We start from the raw sequence: 23,519 nt of genomic DNA, 5'->3' as shown, positions 1-23,519 counted from the left end.
TTCCTCAAGAAGATTGTTAAGTATATGGTGGTGTGGGGGTTGCCGAACAGTCCTTTCAGAGAGAAATAGTGAGAGTGTGAGATTTTTCAGGACTACAAGACATATTCCATGTGTTTGATCAGCTTGTGATTTTGACAAGTTCTGAAGCAAGGGAAGAGGCTGCAGCCTGCCTGCCTGAAGGATGAGAGATGTCATGGCAAAGGATGGAGTCATAAAACAGATAAAGAGGATTTTCCAGAGTCAGTGAGATCATTGCTGAAGATTAGAAATGACATGGGGTCCAGATTAGAAATGAGATGGGGCTGGGGTACTCCAGCCTTGACAGGGAGAAGAGATGAAAAGATTCCATTAAGAGCCACATTTTGGCTATGAGAAGAGAGGAAATCAGTAAGCCATGTGTGGAGTTGGCCTTGGATGCCATAGGCAGAGTTTGGAGAGTAAGGCGGGATGCCAGACTATATTGAAAGCTCGATATATGTCCACAGAGAGGGCCCTGATCTCATGTCTGACATTGCGGGCCACCATTTATTGCTGGGTGAGTAGAAACAGCATGTTGAAGGTCGAGTGACCTGGTCTGAATCAGAATTCATGATCTGATATGAGGCCATCAGAGAAAAGGAAGGATTTCATATCAACTGTGATGATGGATTCCATGACCTTGCTAATAGGTCTGCAATTGCAGGGAATTGTAGTCGGTTTTTGCACTTTGTTATGTAATGCAGTGATGTTGCCCGATTTCTAAGCAGATGGAATATGACCTATGGCAAAGGATAGGGTTAAAAGGGCAAAGAGAGGATTGCAAGACCAGAGGAGCAGGTTTTGAGGCCACGAGGGGTGACACTTGGATAATTCTTGATAGGGTTCCCCATCTGCTTCAGCACCAGCGTCCAGAGTAATCAGGCTTTACAACAAAGAGGTCAACAATTGACTGTATCCTTGCTCTTCGGGTCCTCACTGAACGCAGATGAGTTTCGGCAGGGGCTGCATGCAGCCTATGTTGATCTTGGAAAGTGTTTGATTCAGTGAATCGGGATGCCCTCTGGAGGATTCTTAGTCTTCGTGGGGTGCCACCAAAACTGATTTATCCGATGTCTGAACTATACCCTGGTACTGAGGGTACTGTGAGATGTGGTGGTGCAATCTCTGACTTATTTCCAGTTGTTACTGGAATTCGTCAGGGGTGTGTACTGGTCCCCACACTTTTCAGCACTTGTACGGACTGGATTGTGAGGAGGATGTCAGAGAGATCAAGCTGCAGTGCATCATTTGGGAATGTCAAGAACTCTGACCTTGATTTTGCAGATGATGCAGCCATCTTTGTGGAGACTCCAGATATCCTTTTGGGGGCCTTTGAGCTGCTGGGATTATGGGTTTCCTGGGTGAAAACTGTCCTTGAGTGTCCTTTCAATGTCGTTTCATTGACATCTTGGATGCTGCTATCCTGTCTGTACCAGTTTGTGGCGAGGATGTTGAGGTCACGGAGAGATTCACTTTCATTGGCAGTGATATTCATGTCTCTGCTGGCTGTGAGCCAGAGGTCAATCGACGTCTGGGTCGGGCCTGGGGAGTCATGGATTCACTGGATCATGGGGTTTGGCATGGTCGGTACCTGTGCAGGAGGACAAAGTCTGAGTCTTCAGGTCCTTGGTGCTTCCAGTCTTGCTCTATGGATGTGAGACTTGGACTCCAATCAGGGATCTGAGACGGAGACTTAATTCCTTTGGTACCAGGTCTCTTCAGAGAATCCTTGACTATTGCTGGTTGGACTTTGTGTTCAACGAGCGGTTGCTGAGAAAGACTCAGATGAGATTTGTTATCTGCATCGTCCTTGAGCATCAGCTGCGGCTGTATAGACATGTGGCTCGTTTTCCTGATGCTGATCCTGCTCATCAGATTCTCTCGGCGAGGGAGCCTCGTGAATAGAGGAGGCCAATGGGCTGACCATGTGCCTCTTGGTTGCAGCAGGTTGATCAGCATCTCAAGGAGATGGGGATGAGCCAGGCATCTGCCTGGGGGATGGCCAGACGGAGGCCCCTGGAGTACCGGCGGAAAGTGGACGCAGCGACGCACTGCTCTGGCCCATGCTCCCACACCTGACCTGACCTGGATGGACCTGGGCTTGTCAGAGATGTGAGGAAGGGTGCTGAAATTGTTGAAGGATGTGAAGCTGATTTGAGTGTCATGATCAGCCAACCTCTGCAAACTGGACTTCTTAAGACTTCCATTCTGGACATACAATGAAAAGATCATGAGATGGGTGGTAAGAAGTTTCGTTGAAGGCACAGCGAAAGGTGGTGCTGAAAGTGTGGGAGGAGGGTTGATGGACCAAGCCGACAGACAGTTTTGGAAAATAATTTTGCGAAGAAGCATATATTGTGGTGAAGAAAATGAAAACGTAAATTGTTTCAAAATACTTTGAAGGGGAATATATAGCTCAGGATCATGAATAATGAAGCATTATTAAAAGCTTTAAAATTTCCTTCTCCATATTGATTTCAAAAACCCTGTCATGTCTCCCACACTTGATTGAAACTATTGTTGCGGTTTTCGCGCCCGCCGGCGTGCGACGGCCACGTAACTCGAATCGCGGCACGTCGCCCACCGGACGGACAATCCAGTCGTGACCCTCTCGGACTAACGCCGGGAACCAGTCACGGGTGGACCTTTCGGTCTCACCGCGATCGAGCCAATCAGCCCCCGCGTGGGATAGGGTTGCTCGCCGACCCGACCTACCTAAGTACCCACGCGGAGGGTAGACCGGGCGATCGCACCTCGCCGCAGGTCGACTTCGGACACGGGCCACTTAAGCGACCCGTTCCGTACTATCAGAATAACCGAGCGGTGTTATCGTCGACCTCGACGGTTCGATTAATTATCGGGCGTACTCAGCCCACTACCAACCCTTTACGTGAAGCAAGATGAGGGTTCAATGGGGGAAAAGACGAAGCGAAGCGGGAGAACAGTTCAACAATAAAGCACATTTATTCGCGACGAACGGAAAGCACACAAATACAATTCCACCAAATGCACATAGAAAAAACACAATTCCATTTACACAAAAAGCAAATATAAAAGCGAAAACAATGCAGAGCTAATACCGACTACCGAGCACACGGCAACACTTATACAATTCTACTTCACAGACGGCGCCGACAACACATACCCAAAACCAAGGAAAAGAAATACCCTCAAGAATGAGGCAGGCCTGAGGCCGAGACCGGGTCGGGCCTACCCGTCTGGTGATGAGACGCGGAGCGGCGATGGCCCCGCAACCCGCGGGCCTCGTGGACGGTGTCTGGCAGGGGGTGGGAACGGGGCCCCCTTGGTCGCACTATCTCAGCGCGGGGGGAAACAGGAGGGGGTTGCTGATGCTCGGGGTATAGAGAGGATCTTTATTATCCCTGGTGTGCGTCTCCACCTCGGCCAGGTCGCGCTGCCGGCCTCCCTCGGGCGTGCAGCTCCTGGCACCGACGCGAGCACCCCCTCGTCCGACTCTCTTCAGCTTCTCCAGCCACTGCAGGCTTCGGGCTCCAGACTTCCACACTCGTCCCCTCCGTTCCGACTCCTTCTCGTTCTCGTTCTCCTTCTCGTTCTCGTTCTCCTTTTTCTGACTGACGAACACCGTCCTTTTATCCCCCCGTAACTTCGCCTTTGACCCCCTCCCTTTGACCTTTCACCTCGCTCCCCATTGGCCCGAGAAAAAGTGGGCGTGAAGGCTTTTTGATCCACAAATTTGCATATATCGATCGCCCTGGGGGCGGGGCCAATTCGCCCCTCGCTCACCGATTGGACGGCAAAAAGTGGGCGTGTGTCGTTTTTGATCCGTTTTTGAAGCAGAAAATCCGTGGTTTTGTACACGCTGTTCAACGTGCGCCCTACACGAGTCCAGCATCGGTGCCCATGAGTGGCGCGAGATGACGGTGATGCGATGGTGGCGAGTTGTGACGGTAAAGGTCGTGGCGGTTGTGGTGAAGCGGCGTTGTGGTTGGTGGTTGTTGTGAGTAGGGTAAGAATACTGATTCTGGCTCACTTTTCCCCATGTAAATGAATGGGGGATTTTCAGCGATTTATATTTTTTTTCCCTAAAAATAAATCCCCTTTTTATCCCAAGGTATATTTATTTGTCTCCCCTTTTAACCTGGAGGTTGAACCTCATTGAATTGAACACCTGGGGGTTGAACAGCTCACTCATTGAACCTATAAAGATTTGTTCATTCTCAAATTCCTTCAATAGTTTAATTTTCTTTGCACAATAATCCCCATCTAAAATATTGACAAACAAAACATTTGAATCTTTATATTTTTTAAGATACCCCTTTTGTGCCATTACGAAATGATAAACTTCTCTTAATGCTCTTGTTTGACCACCTCCTGAGCCACATATCATTTTGAGATTATAGTAAATTGTTTTTTCATTGTTCAATTGATAACCATCAAAGTTTTCAGTCCATTCAAGGATATTCATTTTTTTCTTTACATCCTCTAACTTACTAGTTTTTAAATTAATTCGCTTATTTGTTTTATTTACCTTTGTTTTAGTTATTTTTTCAATAAGACTTATTTGATATTTTTCACATTCATTATGTTTTCCATTTATATACCAAGACTGAGATTTTCTCCACTCTTTAGTTTGATTAATACTTGGTTTAACCATTTATATATTGTGAAAAAATGCGGCGGTAGCCCTTAAAAACCCTAACCCATCTTCCCATCGTTAAAACATAATCTATTTTATACACTCTATCATACAATATCCATATGGAACACAATCTATTCCATTATCTAAAATAAATCTCTTATCATCAAAGGCTCCTAATGCCTTTTTATTTACTTCTTCACTATATATGTTATGTTTATAACTTCTTATTGTATTCATTTTCCTATATTCTTCTTTCTTATTCATCAAACAATTATAATAATTTCTAAAAGTTATTGATTTCTTTATTACATATTTCTTTATTCCCTTTAACCTCTTATCAATCTGTTCACCATACTTATAAGCATATGCCTTTGCTCTCAATCCAATAAACTCACTCATTACTTTTCCACCCAACTCATCCTTAAACTTACCAATAACCTTTTCATTCTTTTTGGAAAATAACTCACTCTTCTTGCTGAAATTACTTGTATCATATACTCCAATATTTTTCTTCATATCTTCATAAACATCATCAGTTTTTATATCTAGGATAAAACTATCAGTATCCATATACAACAATGAAACATTTTCACCATACTCTTTCTTTAAGTCATTATACAAATAATCATACATCAATATCTTTGATAAATCAAGAACTGCTGTTCCAATATAAATTGGTTTATCCATTACAATACTTTCCTTTTTCATATGAATTGCAGAAAAGTTCTCTGAAAAAACCTCTTCTCTCTCAAAACTTGGTTTATTTATCAATCTCGAAGCTTCTTTCCAAGATGTTGCGAATCTAATGTTTTGCCTGTTTCTAACATTTTCCATAGTCTTTCCAAATACAGCATTATTCATTAATTTATAAAAGTCCCCTTCAAATTTTACTTTTGTATTTGCTCTCATATCTGTATTGAATTGAATATACTTTTTCACCCAAGGACTTTGTTTAAATTTTAAAACTCTATGAATTTTAGCTACTCTCAATCCTTCTCTCAAAAACTGTTTTAAGCTTCTCTGATGCAAAACATATCCCTCTTTGTCATAGAATGTTGTTAATAACTTTTCTGTTGATTTACCTTTAATATTAAAACTTTTATGATAATCACTTAACCATTCTTTCTTTGGAGTTTCTTTCTCACATGCAAAAGGAAGATCTTTATGCTTATTATGAAGATCACTCGGGTACCTCAAATCAACTTCAAAATAATAACCTTCTTCTTCGTCATTCAATTCCTCTTGAGAAGAAATAACAATATTCATCAAAGCCTTTTCATAATTCTTTTCTTCCACCCACTCTAATTTACCATAAGGTAGAGATTGAGACATTGCCCATCCATACAAATTATTAGCATCAAAATACATCAAATAATTACTATCTTTTTCACTATCATAATTTGGGAGATATTTATTATTTGCTTTAGCATATCTTTTTGAACATACTTGTGATATTCCACCTCTCTTGGACTTCTCAATCATCAAAAGCATATCCACATCACTGATTAAATCTATATCTTGTTTTGTCATTTTCAACATTGCACTCCAAGCTAAACCAGGAGCTGTGAAATAGTGGGCAGGATCTAACCCATAACAATTTTTATTATGACAGAGTGATCTAAAAGCTTCAAACACATCAGCTAACAATAAAACATCTGTTTTTAGATATAAATCGTGATATTCTCCAAGGTTCTTTATCTTAAATATTTTCCATATTTCTTGTGCGTGTTTATATTCCTTATCACTTATCTCTTCTTCATAAAGGTTATTATAGAAACTTTCTTTTGAAGGAAGTTGTGTTTCTTTAAATCTCATAAATGAATCCATATAATCATAAGGATAAATTCCCTTACTTGTAAGAATTTTCTCTTTACTTTGAATTTCATTCCTTGTTTGAATTTCCTCTCTCGTAAGAATTCCTTCTTTAATCAGAATTTCATCTTTAATCTGAATTTCCTCTTTAGTGAGAATTTCCTCTTTTGGAAAGAATGAATTAAGATTTGGAAAAGAGTCTGTGGAGCTTAGATTTGATGCGAGGTAGGCTAGTGGTGTTCCCATAAACTTGTAAGAATCTAAAAACCTAATACGAGTTATAGGTTTTGTGAATATCATTTTTGAAAATGAAATATACTTTTGACTTGTGTTTGTTATAGCAGAAATATTCCCTGGTGTTTTTGAAAGTTCATTTATAAATAGATGTGTATCATAGTTGGCGCTGTTGTGAAGAAAGACTGGAATAAAAGAAGGTAATTTATAATTAAGATTACAACAGGAATGAGCGGGACCTCTATATTTACCAGTAAGATGACAATGGTCTCTAACTTTAAACTCCTTAATTTCCCCTCACAAATATGACAGATATTGTTCATTCTAAATTCTAATTTTTCTTCTTTGGTTAATTTCATCGGTTCATTTGTTTCTTTCATTAATTTAGTGAGTCTTATACAATCCTTTTCTAATCGTTTTACAAACTCTTGTGAAGCATTTTTTCCACGATAATGTTCAAGTTTGTTATACTTTTCTCCAACAGATGATTTGATATAATAACAAAAACCACAAGGAATATGTTTTTGATATTTATTTGTATATGGTTCTTTTGGATTAGGAGAAGCAGTATTTATCTTTTTAAGGATACATTCAAAATCAGCGTATATCACAAATGGGTGCATGATAGATTTATTATAATCTTCAAAATAAATCTTTTCACCAGGTTTAGGCATTGTAATTACAGCTGATTTATGATTACTACAATATTTTGAATGTTGTTCTAATCGTTCTTTTGTATGAAATGAATTAAGACATCGCTTACAAGGATATATTTTGTTTGCTGTTCTGAATACCTGAGAAGAGATTAATCTTGATAAATTATTGATGTATGTGTAATGTGAATTCTTTCCAACACTAAAATATAAAAGGTCAATGTGTGTTTCTTCATTTTTATAGTTGTTTGAAATTTTTAATATTTGAACTTTGTTTGTATCCGTTAATCCATATACATTAATAGAAAGATTATTCTTTTTCTCAAATTTAGGAATATCTGTTAATGGCATTGGGAATTTAAAATCTTTAATGTCCAAGGTATTCTCATATTTCATATATTGTTTTACTCTTTCTGAATTACATTTTGGTGGATGTAAGTGAGCAAGAACAGACCAGAGAAAACATTTATTATCATTGTTCTTAATATTAACAACTGCCTTCTTTAGTTTTATTTCTTTTGGTAATTCAATATAAGAAGAAGCTTTAAGAGGGTTTGATTTTAGAATGTGTATATCTAAAAAGATGATTTTTTTAATATTGAATCCACTTCCTACCACTGTATTATCAACATCCTCCTCTTGTCTTGATAGTTCTTCATAAACCCCACTATTCAAAAAATCTTGAAATGATGTTATAAAATGAAGATCTGTTCTCATATAAGGAGTTTGTTCTTCATCTTGTCTTTTCATATTCATTTTCACTCCCATATAAAACTTTAAAGTTTTTATTTCTTTTAATGTCTTTTTAATAAATTTTTCAACATCGGGTTTCACTATTTCAATTGATTCAGCTATTGATGATGGACTGGGTTCTCCAAATTGAAAAATCCTTATTTTTATATGCCCTTTAAATGCCTCATCAGTGTTTTTAATATAATAGTCTCCCTTTACTTTAAACTCATTTTTCTTGTGTTTTTGTGATTGAAGATGTTGATTATAACTACTCTTCAAAACATCCTTTGAACAGATATCACAATGTTTTCTTTCCAACTCAAGAGGAGATATTTGATGAAATAGATTAAATGTGTGTTTGTTGGTTCGGAGGTGTTTTCTATAATGTTTATATTCGTGATTACAAACATCGCAGTACGTTGTATTCACCATATTTATAGAATAAAACTTTGCTTAAACTAAAATTTTCTTGATGAAAATTTCGTTTAATTTATAGGTGAATCTGTGCTTAAAAACATTTTATCCTCCAACTTTTTCACTTAATAAATACAATGTTTCAAGACACAAAAGACAAGTTTCAATCAATCTCTTCATCTGTTAAAGATACTGAGAAATATGTCAAGGATGTAAAATTGAACAAAGATAAATATAACAACTATTGGATAAAAACTATTATGGTAAATAATATGAGTTCTTCAATTTCCTTCAGTGGAAGGGCTTTTAGTATACCTGGTAGAACATCAATTAAAGTATCTCTAACAAAAGTTTCTCCTCTCCTTCTAGTAATATATTCAAAACTAGAAAAAGCAATGAAACAAGAAAAAGTATCAAAGAACAAAAACCTTATGGATGAAGCTTTAGAAAGAAAAGATAAGACCATCTGTAATATGCAAGGAGAAATTTGTATTTTTTTCAACAACCCTAAAGATGTAAATCTTGATGAAATAAAGGATGTTAATATATCAGGTGAAATGACATTTCGTTCAATAGTAGTTAACGATAATTTTAAAATTACCTTTAATATAAAAAATGTTGTCGTTGAATCTGATAATGAAAAAGTATATCGATATCGATGGTAATATACAACTAAAAGTATAGATGAATTTCAGTTTAAGTAAAGTTTTACTTTATAAATATGCTAGACTTTCCTGATTCTCCATATGACAAATTTGAGAATTGTCCTGCGTGTGAAAGACAGGGATTAAACACAGAGTCAAAAGCCTATAAACAATGTATATTCTGTGATTATCTTCTAATTAATGATAATAAAAAATATAAAAAGGAAAATAATTCTTTTAGATTTACACCAAAAATGAATTACTTTACAAGATTGATTAGAGAAATGAATGTAAAGTATGAGGATGATAACACACCTTTCCTTACAAGGGAAGAAACTGAACGTATAAGAGAAATGTTCAAAGGATTGTTGTTGTATATTATTCATGGATGTAATTTTCAGGGAAATATCAACACAAGATATTGTATAAATAAAATAATGGATTATCTTGAAATTAAACCTGAACTTAGGATAAAATATAGAGTTTCTAAAAAAGCCAATAATAAATTAAATAACCTGTTTTTCAAATATATAAATGAATGATTTTTTACCTATTTGGGAAAATAAGATAAAATTTAACAACCATAAAAATCTCCCAAATTCATTAAGATGTCTCATAGTTGGTTCAAGTGGATGTGGAAAAACCTGCTTACTTTTAAAAATGCTCCTCACTCCCAACTTTTTAGATTATGATAATTTAATAATTTTCACAAAGTCGAGTTTTCAACCAGAGTATCAACTACTCTCACAAGGTTTTAATGCTGGTCTTCAAAAAGAAGATATAATAGGTTTATTTAAACGTCAAAAAACCTAAATGATTATAACATTGAAGATATAATTCAACTATTTTGTGATACACAGAGATGTAAAAAGAAATCAAATCTTATAACTTGTATTCTTAGTGATAATACGGATGATATACCGTCTCCCCAAGATTTGGATAAATCAAAAAGAACCTCGTTATCTTTGATGATTGTGTTAATGAGAGAAACCAAACGGTAATGGACAGCTACTACACAAGAGGGAGACATTCTTCTTGTAATTGTATTTATCTTAGTCAATCGTACTTTCAACTTCCTCGTCGTTCCATCAGAAACAATGCTAATACTTTTATTTTATTCAAGTTAAATTCAATAGATATCAATAATTTTTGGAGAGATAATTGTTCTACATTATGTAGTAAAAAGAAATTTGAGGATTATATGAAGCACACGACTGAAAAATATAAATATATTGTTGTGAAACAAGATGAGATATTAAGGGATATATTTTTTGTTTTATAAACAATTACATATATAAATGACAACTATTATTATAAATCTTGTGGGTAAATCTGCTTCTGGAAAAAACTTTCATAAATCAAGGTTCTTGTGTAGTACAAATGAGAATATTGTAAATTTACTTAAAAAACACCCTGTGATACGCATTGTATCAACAACAACTAGAGCAATAAGACCTGGAGAAGTAAAAGGTGAAGATTATCACTATATTTCAGTGGAGGAACATATGCGATTGAGGAATGAAGGACAAATATTTGAGGAGGTTTCTCTTGGTACAACAAAATATTCACATTGTAAGAGTGAGTTAAAGAAACTAAAATCTGGTGGTGTTGGGATATTAGAAACTAATCCAGAAGGAACGAGACAAATTATTAAATATCTGAGCGGAGTGAAGATTTTATCATTCGGTTTTGATGTTGATGAAGAAACTCAACACAAACGTATGAAAAGCAGAGATGCAAGGATTAGTGAAGAAGAAATTACAACTCGCATTAATGTTAATAAAGAATTTGATGAAATATTTAAAGAAAAGGATTTATTTGAACACATCTACTTCAATGATGAAGAAAAGGAAAATTTCCCTGTTGATCTTTACAATTCATTAAATGATATTTTACAATAAATAAATGGATACAAAAGAAAGAGCAAGAAGATTTAAGGAACATCAAGAGTTGGTTTCAAAAGTTGTAAAACAACAGGAAGACATAAAGAAGAAACGCAGACAGAAACTAACGGGCGAAGAAGCATTTGAAAAAAACAAGAGAAATTTTTTAAACCACTTTTAAAAACTTCCCAAGAAAAAATGAAAGATGTTTCCACAGTTCCCACAGTAGAATATACTCCTAGAAAGCTTCAAATGTTAAAAGATTTCAGTCAAATGACAGAGGAAGAATTAGAGCATTTAGGAGAATTAGAATATGATGATGAAGGTTTATTTCAACAACTGGAAGAGATTAATCAACCCCTGATTATATTGTGAATGCTGTTCAAAACAATGAATATTCAGCGGATTCAAAAACCAAAGCAGGACTCATTCCAACAGAACAACCAGCAATATTTCATCTTGTTCAAGAAAAGGTATTGATATTTAATGATGAATTAAGGTTCTTAAGTTCTGCTCAACCCCTGTTAAACTAACTCCGAGATTAATGTTTCTTCTCACAAAAGATGGAAGACAAGGTTCAACTGTGAGGGATGAATCAAAGTATATTGATAAACCATTGGATATGGAAAATAATGATGATAGAGTATATATTGATTTGCTGAACACTCTAAATTATAAGGTTATTCTTTCTGGTAAAAGTAGGAAGAATGAGAAGGAGAAACACATTATTCAGGCTTTAAGTATCCTTGGTTCAGGTATTAGTTTTCTTCCAAATGACCCATCGCAATTAGTTAATAGACTGTTATTGTTGTTCGGCAGTAAGAAGGCTGGAAATAACAATTGTTTTAATGAAGCATCAGCCATTTTAGACCAGTTGATGAACATGAAAATAATTAATAAATCTCAATATAAAGACATTTTTAACTCATATTAAATAAGATGAGAAGCACAATCCTGAGTTTTAATTTCACAACAAGCGACCACACATCTTCATTCCCATACCCACTACAACTTGACACAACAAAAGAATATGAGGCATCTTTATTGTCCATGGAGACTTATAATACCTTATTTAATATAACCGAGAAAAATGACAAGTTTAGTTATAATCCGGGAAGTGGATACAAAACGATAACAGTCTCACCCAGCATACGAGATTTCTCAAATATCTTCCGAAATTGCTCGTCTTATGAAAGAACAGGGTGATGAACCAAAAAATATTGTTATAAACATTCAAAAACATACTTCAAAATCAACGATTAAAGTTAAAAATAACTACAAGGTTGATTTCACAATTGATAATTCATTTCGAGAGTTATTAGGTTTCTCCTCAAAAAAGATTGAAACTAATGGGACGTTTTACAGTGATAATGTCATTCAAATATCCTCAGGAATAAATTCGGTGTTAATTCACTGTGATTTGATTGATGGTGCTTATAATGATGGATTAAAAACAAATACAATATTTTCATTCAGCGCATACTCAACCCCAATTGGTTATAAATTCAATATGGAGCCTAAAAATTTGGTTTATCTACCTGTGTCAGGAAAAACCATACACAGAGTAAATTTTAGGATAACCGACCAAGATAATCGTGTGATTTCTTTTAATGGAGAAGTTATATCCATCAGAATTCACCTACGTGAAGTTTTTCAATAAATAAATACGATGGTTATTGTGAGGAAGCACGAGTTGGGAAAATATAAAATAATTACAGGGGATGGGATGTTCCTTTCCCCGTACTACAAGGGTGAAGGTATGTATCTTGGTAGAGGATACTATAAACCTAAGAGACAAAGGGGTGTTGGACATCAATTTAGAGGAGATGGGATAATTGATACTCTCATGGGTATTGGTTCAACTATTCTTAAACATAAAGACCTAATTGGTTCAACTGCTTCTGCTGTGGGAAATGTAGCAGGTGCTGTAAAGAGTATAAAAGATGCTCAGAAAGAATCTCATAAATTACAAGCAATAAAAGAAATTAAGAAAGGTAAAACTCAGTTGTCCCCCAAGAACGACAGAAAATAATTCAAATACTTGGATCAGGGTTTCAAAAGTTTTAACATCTTTTTTCCTAAATAAATACAAGTATGGAAGCAATTGATAGTATCTATGATTTGGATGATACTATTATTATCTCAAACTCCACTAAAAAAGAAGATTACTTCAAGGTAAATGCAATAACTGGAACAGACTGGAATACAAATGGTACAAAAAGTTTTGAAATAAATAATCAACAAACCTATTTGAATCTCTCCGAAAGTTTCTTGTTGTGTAAATTTAAATTCACTAAGGCTGGGAATAACACAAACGCTACACTTGTAAATGATTTCTTCTGGAAAATGTTTGATAGTGTGCGATTGTATATTGGAACACAAGAAGTTGAAGCGGTTGATTATGTCTCTGCTGTATCTGAAATGATGAAATTTACACTCTATACATTCAGTGATAGAATGGGAAAGGGGTCTGTCGAAGGTTTTATTCCTGATATGTCAACGGGAACAAACACAGACCCTGGATATATTCAAAGGAAAGGAATGTATAATGATGATACAAAAGCAGAAAATAGTTTTACTGTGGCAGTTCCTCTTAAAGGTATATTTGGATTTTGTGATTATGATAAAGTTCTGTATGGTCTTAAAATTAGATTTCAACTACAAAGGAATGATAATGAAAATAGATTGCTTTTTGGTGTTGGTAATGCTTTTAGTGATCAGAATAAATTTGTAATTGAGGAGATGAGTTGGTATATCAGTGAATATACTCCTAATCTTAAAACAGAAGAGATGTTGAATCGAAGACTTAACTCAAAGAGACCACTCAGTGTATCATACCTCAAAAGAAGATGTCAACACGTTAAACTCAATCAAACTACTTACACGTGGAATTTGGGTGTTCTGGAAGGAAAGCCACGATATCTGTGGATGATTTTTAAAAAGCCAGATGGTGATACTGCGACTGATAAGAATAATGCATTGAGTGATAATGCTAAGGTGAAACAACTTCGCGTTTCTCTAGATGGAACATTTTATCCACGAGATAGATTGGAAATTAATTGGGAAAAAAATGATTTTGCTGAAGCATACAAGTCTTACCAAAAAGTGTGTGAAAGTAATGGAAATAAAGAACCTATTTTGGATATGACAGCATTTAAAAGTTTGTATACAATCTATACGTTTGACCTGAGCGCTCAAAAAGAAACTATAAAGTCTAATCGAGTGGATACTTCCCTATACATTGAAAGAGGAGAGAGTGAAGAAGTTGATACATATTGTTTGCTGTTGGAAGAAACAGAATTGCAGATTAATACAGATAATGGTGTGATGATTAGTCTCACATAATTTTTTTGTTAAATAAATGAGTGGCAAAGTACCAACTGGGGTATATGTTAATCAAATCAATCTTCATAAACTATCATCTTGTGTTCAAAATCAAAAGCCTTGTACGATTAACGTTAATACAATTCAGAGAAAAGGAGCAGTAAGAATTGATGTTTTGCTCACAAGAGAACAGGTTAAAATCTTGAATGACACTGGCTCACTTAAAATTAAAATGACAAAACCAATGTTGAAAAAATATTCAATAAGAGAGACGAGTGGAGGATTTCTCCCATTTCTAATTCCTTTATTTGCTGGTTTAAGTGCGGTTGGAGCATTGACGGGTGGTATTTCAACAGCGGTCAAAACTGCCAACGAAAGGAAGGCTCAACTCCAGGCTCAAAAAGAATTGGAAAGACATAACAAAGAGTTGGAGAAACAAATTAGTGGAAGTGGTGTAATTGTAGATTTTGCTGAAAAACTTGAAGGTCTGCCTGATAAAGCGAGATTGTTAGTTGGAGATATGCTTTCTTCTATAACACAAGCAGGTGTAAAATTAACGAAAAGAGGTAATGGATTATATCTTTCTAATAAATAAATGAGCATTGATGAGTGGTTGAAAGAATTTGGAAAGAATACAACATCAAATTTACAACTTGCCAAATATTGTAAGAAATTAAAAATTCATAATGTGGTTATTTGTATGAGAGATGAATTAACAAATGTGTCGAAACATACAAAGAATATTATTATGAACTTAGAAGATAATGATGGGAACGGTTCTCATTGGGTTTGTATTTTTAATAGTCAAGACAAATATTATTTTGATAGTTTTGGTCTTCCACCACCTGTTGAAGTCATAAAATTCTTACAGAATGGTGTTTATCAAACATTTCAAGTCCAAGAATTAAATTCCAAGTGTTGTGGTCAATTATGTCTATATGTGTTATTTCAACTCAACAAAAATAAAAAATTTTATGATATTATTTTTAATCTAATATAAATGACTTATGTTGGTAAAGATGGTTCTATCTTTGGTGTATCTCAAGAACTGGATATTGATTTATCAAATTATTACACAAAGGCACAGGCTGAACGACATAAATATAATATAAACAAAAATATTAACATGAAAAATGCTTATAAATTAAAAAATTATCCAAGCCCGACTGACGCGAATGACTTGGTGAGATTAAGCGATTTATCACAATATATATACTTAAATAAAACGGCTGTGTATTCTAAAGATACAGAAGTGTTGATATTATCTCCAGGTCATACAGAATTCACAGTTCGAATTAAAATAAATTTTTATAAAGAAGGGCGTATCGTTTGTATGAGAATAGAACAATGGGGGTATGATATGAATGATTTAGGGTATAATTGGTCATTTAAAATTAACCTCGAAGACCTGGAACAATTAAATCAGTCTCGTAAGGAAGAATATTATCCACTTGGTATCGAGAATGAGTTTTGTGGAGCCACGATTAGTAAACAACAAATAAAAGAATTTAATAAGGGTAAATATAATAATGGTTTTGCCCTTGTTTATCTCATGAAAACAGAAAAAACAGGATTATATATAATAAGTAAGGAAATACAAAATGATTTAACTATGGGAAGATGGGGAGGTGTTTCGTGCCATAATATTATTCTAACATATATTTCTAATACATAAATGACAGCAAGAAGGCTTCAAGAAAATTATCATTTCTGTGTTCAAGCATACCTTCAAGAAAAGGGTATTCGGTATTTTAATAAATATGTTCTACAACATAAGAATGAGGTATTTTCAATAAAAGATTGGCATTATGCTGATGTTGATAAACCGACAACTTTAGATTTAATTAGAATGTTAAATAATGAAAAAATTATAAGGTTAAGAAAAGGTAAGGCTCTTTTAGAAATTCAAAAGAAATTTTATTGGTATCCTGTTGTAAAAAAATTATTTTGGATACAGGAATAACAAGAAATCCTGATGAATATATGTATAATATTCTATGGGGTGTAAACGATTCAAGTATAGTAAGGGATGAGGAAGGAGTTGAAGAAGAGAGGGAAGAGGAGGAAAAGGAGGAGGAGGAGAGAGAGAAGGAGGAAAGAGAGAAGAGAGAGAGGGAGGAAAGAGAGAGAATGAATAAATATCAAAATATGGAAACCAGTGAGATTCAAAAAAGAATAGAGGTATTAAAGAAATTAACTTATCTCACCAGGGAGGAATACAAAGAATTAAAAAGTCTATTTACAATACTTTCGACAAGACTATCGACATCGAGAAGACATGTATTTTTAATTCAAGTTTTTCTTAAATAAATGGAGGAGAGAGTGAAGGCATTTCTAAGGATTCTTTATGTTTTAAAAATTAAGATTCAAATGTGCATGTTGGAAACTAAAAAGGTTTTTGCACTCTGCAGAAATTTTTCTCATAAATAAATGAGTTATTGTCTCAAATGTAAAAAGAAAACTAATACTAAAAATATTTCATATATTAAAAGTAAAAATAACAGGGTTATACAAAAAGGTATATGTTCGGTGTGTGGTTCAAAAAAAAAATCAATTTATCTCCAAACACAAACTCGGAGGAGATATACAAAAGTTTTTATCAGGAAGTAAATTTACAACTACTGGAATACCAGGGGAATTACATCTTCCAGGGTATTCTTTCTGTGGTCCAGGCACAAACTTGGATAAAAGATTAGATGAGGCAGACAATCCTAAATCCTGGAGTAAACCAATCAATAGAGTTGATGAAGTGTGCATGAGACACGATATTGATTATGGGAATACCACAACGTTGGAAGAAAAGCATGAAGCCGATAGAGAAATGTTATATAATTTGTCTCTGATACAAAATCCAACCTTGAGAGAAAAAGTTGATAGGTTCATCGTGAAGAAGATGATTAGTGCTAAATTGAAACTTGGACTTGGAAATTCAAAAAACTTATAGGCTCTAATGATGCCATTAAGACTGAAGAGCAATTAGCTGATGAATTACATAAACCAATATTCACAAAGTTTCAGAGAAGGAAAGTTTATTCCAAGGAAGTTGATTATATCTGGTCTGCTGATTTGATTGAACTCAATAATGATAAGGGGTACAAGTATGCTTTAACCGTTATTGATTTGAGGAGTAGATATGCGTGGGTTGTCCCTTTAAAAACAAAACAGGTAATACTCTTGTGTTAGCTTTTCAACAGATATTTAATAAAAGTAAGAGAAAACCTAAGAAATTGTGGACTGATGAGGGTAGAGAGTTTTATAACAAGACATTTATGAATTTTTTAAAAAATAACAGTATTACATTATACAGTACCTTTAATGAAGGGAAGGCAGTTGTTGTTGAACGTTTTAATCGTACCTTAAAAGAGAGACTATATAAAAAATTCACACAACTCGGTTCACAACAATGGTTATCTTTTATTCAGGATATTGTGGATAAGTATAATGACACGATTCACACGTCAACGAATATGAAGCCATCAGAAACATTTACAAAATTAAAATATGAAAAAGAGATTAATGTCAGAAAACCTAAGTTCAAAGTTGGTGATATCGTAAGAATATATAGGTGGAAATCTCATTTTGAAAAGGGTTTTACTGAACGATGGACGAAAGAACTTTTTAAAATTGTTGATGTAATAGATACAGTTCCTTGGACTTATAAAATATATGATTTGGAAGGGAAGAGATTTTAGGTTCATTTTATTCACAGGAATTACAAAAGACAAAACTAAGCATATAATACACCTTTGTGGACACTAGAGGGACAAGTCCGAGGTGTATTACAGTATATAATGTGTGTCAAGGGGGACGTTCTTAGATCTGTGAACCCCAAACACAGAATCCTCAACTGAATAGTCAAGGCTTAACTTTTGTTTGTGTGTGTGTGTGCAATGGGAGCAATAGGTTGGCGCTTCACTCCCTCCTACTATACACCGTTGTGGACACTCGAGGGCCAAGTCCGAGGTGTATAACAGTATATAATGTGTGTCAAGGGGGACGTTCTTAGATCTGTGAACCCCAAACACAGAATCCTCAACTGAATAGTCAAGGCTTAACTTTTGTTTGTTGATGTGTATGTGTGTGTGTGTCCCAACCCTCACGTTCAAAATCTCAACCCCAACCCTCACATTCAAAATCTCAACCCCAACTCAATCCTCGCCCAACACAATGTCTTTTTCAAAATGAGATTTCCACCTATATATATATATATTTTTACGTTTTTTTTCTTCTTCCAATTCTGTCTTTTAAGGCTTTCAGGTTTGATGACGTAGAAAGGGGGAGTAAGCCTGCACTTTCTTCCCAGAACTTTCTTGATCTTGCTCCCATCAAGCACCATCCGACAAAGAACTACATCGATAGGTTTAGATCCCAAAGAGTGATAGCAACTCCAAAAGTCTCCAAAATATAAATAAATAAAATAATAATAATAATAAATAAATAAATAAATAAATAAAAGCCCCCAAAAAAGTTTCAAGTGTCCAACATAAACCCAACTTTCCAAGTCTTCAAGGTATAACCACATTCCCGTTGAGTTTCCAAGATATGTATCACATTGTGAGTTATCAATCCAGAACCCACATTTCAAGTATTCAAAGTAAAACCAACTTACAAAGTCTCTTAAGGATAACTCATTTACTGATTTTTTCAAAATTTGTGAGTCTCCAAGGTAGGCCCCATATTTAGAACCATCTTGGCAGAACCCTTTTCCTGAGTCTCCAAGGTAGTTATTTAAACCATCAAGGCAGAACTCATTTACTGATTTTTTCAAAATTTGTGAGTCTCCAAGGTAGGCCCCATATTTAGAACCATCTTGGCAGAACCCTTTTCCTGAGTCTCCAAGGTAGTTATTTAAACCATCAAGGCAGAACTCATTTACTGATTTTTTCAAAATTTGTGAGTCTCCAAGGTAGGCCCCATATTTAGAACCATCTTGGCAGAACCCTTTTCCTGAGTCTCCAAGGTAGTTATTTAAACCATCAAGGCAGAACTCATTTACTGATTTTTTCAAAATTTGTGAGTCTCCAAGGTAAAACTTGTATTCTGGCTCATCAAGGTATAACTTGTTCAGTGGGTATTGTCTTGATAACTCACAATGAGTACTATTGCTGTAAAACTCTTTTTCAGGATTTTGCTGGTCTCCAAGGTATAACTCTTTGGTTGGGTCATCAAGGACGAACTCGTTCTGTGGGTCTTGGTCGCTCATAAGGTCTTCAACCAAGCCAACAATTTCGCCCCAAGTTGTAGCAAAAGCAGTATTTTCATTTCGTATTTCAGACACAATTTCCTGTGAGAGAAAATAATAATGTATTAATTAAGTTATTTAATTATTAAATGAGTATGCTTCAATCAAAGTTTGAAAATAGGAAAATAAAAAATCTTACCTTAATAGATAAGAGGTTTGAATCCAGTTCATCAACTTGAAGGTTTAGTTCCATAGAAGACAGAGAGTTCCAAGGAACACCAAAGTCATCCCACTCAAGGTCTTCAACCAAGCCAACAATTTCCCCCCAAGTTGTAGCAAAAGCAGTATTTTCAGATACAATTTCCTGTGAGAGAAAATAATAATGTATTAATTAAGTTATTTAATTATTAAATGAGTATGCTTCAATCAAAGTTTGAAAATAGGAAAATAAAAAATCTTACCTCAATAGATAAGAGGTTTGAATCCAGTTCATCAACTTGAAGGTTTAGTTCCATAGAAGACAGAGAGTTTGAGACAAGCACACAGAACACCATTGCCAGCAAGAACAAATGTTTAAAATGGAGCCTGGGTTTGAAGCTTTTATAGAGAAAGACTGGTGGGTGTGGTTTCCTTTGGAAATTCCCTGGGCAAGCCTAGGCAAGCCTTCATTGGGAAATTTTTCAAAACCATAACATCCTGTAATTTTCTAGTGATTTCTTTGTGAGTCAGAGATGAACTGGAAATGATGTAAGAGTGGGCGGGGCTTAGCAAAAGTAGGCGGAGCTTAGGAAAAGTGGGCGTGGCTTAGAAAAAATACCATATGAAAAGTGGGCGGAGCTTAGCAAAAGTGGGCGGGGCTTAGGAAAAGTGGGCGTGGCTTAGAAAAAATACCTTATGAAAAGTGGGCGGAGCTTAGCAAAAGTGGGCGGAGCTTAGGAAAAGTGGGCGTGGCTTAGAAAAAATACCTTGTGAAAAGTGGGCGGAGCTTAGCAAAAGTGGGCGGGGCTTAGGAAAAGTGGGCGTGGCTTAGAAAAAATACCTTATGAAAAGTGGGCGGAGCTTAGCAAAAGTGGGCGGAGCTTAGGAAAAGTGGGCGTGGCTTAGAAAAAATACCTTATGAAAAGTGGGCGGAGCTTAGCAAAAGTGGGCGGAGCTTAGGAAAAGTGGGCGTGGCTTAGAAAAATTACCTTATGAAAAGTGGGCGGGGCTTAACAAAAGTGGGCGGGGCTTAAAGAAAAGTGGGCGGGGCTTAACAAAAAATAACCTGTGGCTCAGGAGGTGGTCAAACAAGAGCATTAAGAGAAGTTTATCATTTCGTAATGGCACAAATGGGGTATCTTAAAAAATATAAAGATTCAAATGTTTTGTTTGTCAATATTTTGGATGGGGATTATTGTGCAAAGAAAATTAAACTATTGAAGGAATTTGAGAATGAACAAATCTTTATAGGTTCAATGAGTGAGCTGTTCAACCCCCAGGTGTTCAATTCAATGAGGTTCAACCTCCAAGTTAAAAGGGGAGACAAATAAATATACCTTGGGATAAAAAGGGGATTTATTTTTAGGGAAAAAAAATATAAATCGCTGAAAATCCCCCATTCATTTACATGGGGAAAAGTGAGCCAGAATCAGTATTCTTACCCTACTGTTGTGGTTGTGATGGTAATCATGGCGGTTGGTCCAAAATAAAGATAGTAAAAGAAAAACGGCTATCCTGAAGAGTCGCAGCTCGCATAAATGACATGTATTCCCACTAGACAACGGGTTTGGGCCTAACTACACATGCACTTACCGAGATACCTCACCTAAGGGACCTGAATGGTGGTTTGCGAATTTGGTAACCACAACACTACCCCCTTCCCTTTTTACAGACTCGTCCCGAGTCGTCAAATTTTCGTGTGCCATCATGTGTAGTTTTCCCCTAGTACATTTTACCTACGGATCCCTGAGTGCGACATTCATGGTATTCGTGTCCCCAAAATAAATAACCTGAGGGCTGCGTAACTATCTAAACAAACTCACTCATACGGACGACTTAAATAAAATTGCCGGCGCTAGACAGACATGCCGGGGGCGCACTCATATGTACAGTACATCTTAACCTTAACTTACAAATTTTACACTAAACCATGGCCCAGGATCAATGAACTCTGCAAAAAGAAAGCAGTTAGCAGGGAGCCAGGCTGCCCGCATGCAGTCTCTGGCTCAAAACAATGCAGGTGACAGGGAACGTGGCTGGCTGCTCACACGCAGTCCAAGGCCTTCCCTTTTGAACTGAACGCAGTGAACCACAACGGTGCATGGGCCGCACAACGCAGTCTCCGTGCCAGCTCAAGTGGCACACGCAATGAGCACAACGAATGGATGCATGAACACAAACACGGTGCACGGGCCGCCACTGCAGGCCCGTGTTGTAGCTGCCAACAGGGCAGTTCTTGCAGCTTGCAAACTGTTGCCTTGATCCTGGCGCACATGGAAATGAACAGGGGGGGCAAAGCAAAAATTGAACGGGGCTGGTGAACGTGGGCAGTGGGCATGGCATGGCAAAGGTGGCAGGCAAACACAGCCCGCAGAAGAAGGCCGCTGCAGGCAAACTCAGCCGGCAGATGAACTGGCCGGCACAGGCCTTGAAGCAAAACACGGCCAGCCGATGGCACAGGCCTTGAAGAAAAAAAAACAGCCAGCCGATGAAGCTGGCCAGCCTTTGCCGTTCAGTGGAGGTTGGTGGAGGGTGTGCGGTGGTGCTGGCCACTTGGAAGGCGGGCTCGGACCTACCTACCTGTCTCCCTCCCACCTATCGCCTTTGCCTGTCACTGTACATACCCACTCCCTTAATTTGTCAAACCCCAATTTAGCCCCAACTTATTTTTTTGTTGTTTTTATTTTTACTTCCCCACTATAAATCGTCCCCTAACCCCCTTTATCGTCCTTGTTCGGCTAACCTATCCTGTCACCTAGCCTACTCCCAACCCCTACGTTCCCTTCCCGGAGGGGAACAAGGGAGAGCTAACGTCCTGTGTCGAGGCCCAACGAAGCCTCAGAATGGCCTCCCCAGAGTTCGGCGATCTATAACCAAAGTGGGTCCAGCGGCCCACAACGACAGCGAGGGGATGGATGGTGCGGAGGGGTACATCTCCTAATCTACCCTATCCATTTAACTGCTAAACTACCCCGGGGCTTTCAACAAGCGCCTCTCGCTTAAAGTATTGGTTCTAACAACCCAGATTCCCGTCGCCTGTGTTGGTGTCCTCACAATTTCGGGCCTCGCCCCCCAATTTTCTCTCCGTGCCCTCACACGGTCTCCTGGCTGGGACACGTGGCTCCCTTTGGCAGGCACGACCCTCTGCCGATTCTCCCGCTATGGCACCCCGGGCACTACACTGCCTCCGAGCCTACCAGCTCCCTAACACCGGGGAGTGCCCCCATGGCACCTCCCTGAAACGCACACGTGGCAGGCCGGCCTCCCGGGCCCCTTTCCGAGGGTCACCCGTGCCCACAACACTGCCCACGCGGCTAATGGCGCCCCAGGCCCCCGCACCAAGCAGGCGCACCCGTGCCCACTACGCTATCCCGGCCCCCATGGGCCCTTGGCCTACCGCGGCCGACTAGCCTGGTGCCCGGGGTACCCACTCAGCGATACTCACCTTTCGCAGCCACGCTCCCAAGCCCGTCAACAGGGCTCCTGCACCCCTCCAAATGGGTCTCGAGCCTACTTTCCCACCAACAACAAAACGACCTCCATTTTTCAATTTGACTAACCCAGCTAACTCACTTTACTCTGACCCCGGGGTCCCTTGGGCGGGAGTCACTCCTCCCCCCAATCACTCATCGCACCATGCATTCCCCATTCGCTCCATACACACAGACCCGCTGGCCTCACTCACTCAACAAGTGCTCACCTCACAACTCACCAACTCTTCAACACACACACACCGCTGAACTCTGCCATCCTTCTATCTGCATCCCCTAACTAACTCGTGCTCCCACGTCGTCCCTTAAACTA

The 23,519-nt window shown here is 37.3% G+C and overlaps 1 protein-coding gene across 1 annotated transcript; it reads right to left on the bottom strand.

Moving 5' to 3' along the window:
• Positions 1–209: 209 nt before the first annotated feature.
• Positions 210–22,862, bottom strand: LOC147018753 (uncharacterized). Its single transcript, XM_085900093.1, has 5 exons — positions 19,979–22,862; positions 19,717–19,881; positions 19,092–19,619; positions 2,104–2,226; positions 210–317 (listed from the first exon to the last, which is right to left on the bottom strand). The coding sequence occupies exons 1-5, from the start codon at positions 20,069–20,071 to the stop codon at positions 210–212; spliced, it is 1,017 nt and encodes a 338-aa protein (XP_085756219.1). The 5' UTR covers positions 20,072–22,862.
• Positions 22,863–23,519: the final 657 nt, after the last annotated feature.

The sequence above is a fragment of the Eptatretus burgeri genome, chromosome 10 (assembly GCF_056783735.1).
Source record: "Eptatretus burgeri isolate ZD-2024b chromosome 10, Ebu_testis_v1, whole genome shotgun sequence".
NCBI lineage: Eukaryota > Metazoa > Chordata > Myxini > Myxiniformes > Myxinidae > Eptatretus > Eptatretus burgeri.
The sequence above is the reverse complement of the archived record's forward strand: the minus strand, read 5'-3'. Positions and strand labels throughout refer to the sequence as shown.

Bases quoted from the DNA above. Each gene is read 5' to 3' on its own strand.
- LOC147018753 (XM_085900093.1), bottom strand. From the start codon at position 20,071: ATGGTGTTCTGTGTGCTTGTCTCAAACTCTCTGTCTTCTATGGAACTA. The intron at 19,882-19,978 runs GTAAGATTTTTT...TTTCTCTCACAG, and splicing joins CAAACCTCTTATCTATTGAG to GAAATTGTATCTGAAAATAC. The intron at 2,227-19,091 runs GTAAATGAGTTC...TTGTATGTCCAG, and splicing joins CACAAATTTTGAAAAAATCA to AATGGAAGTCTTAAGAAGTC.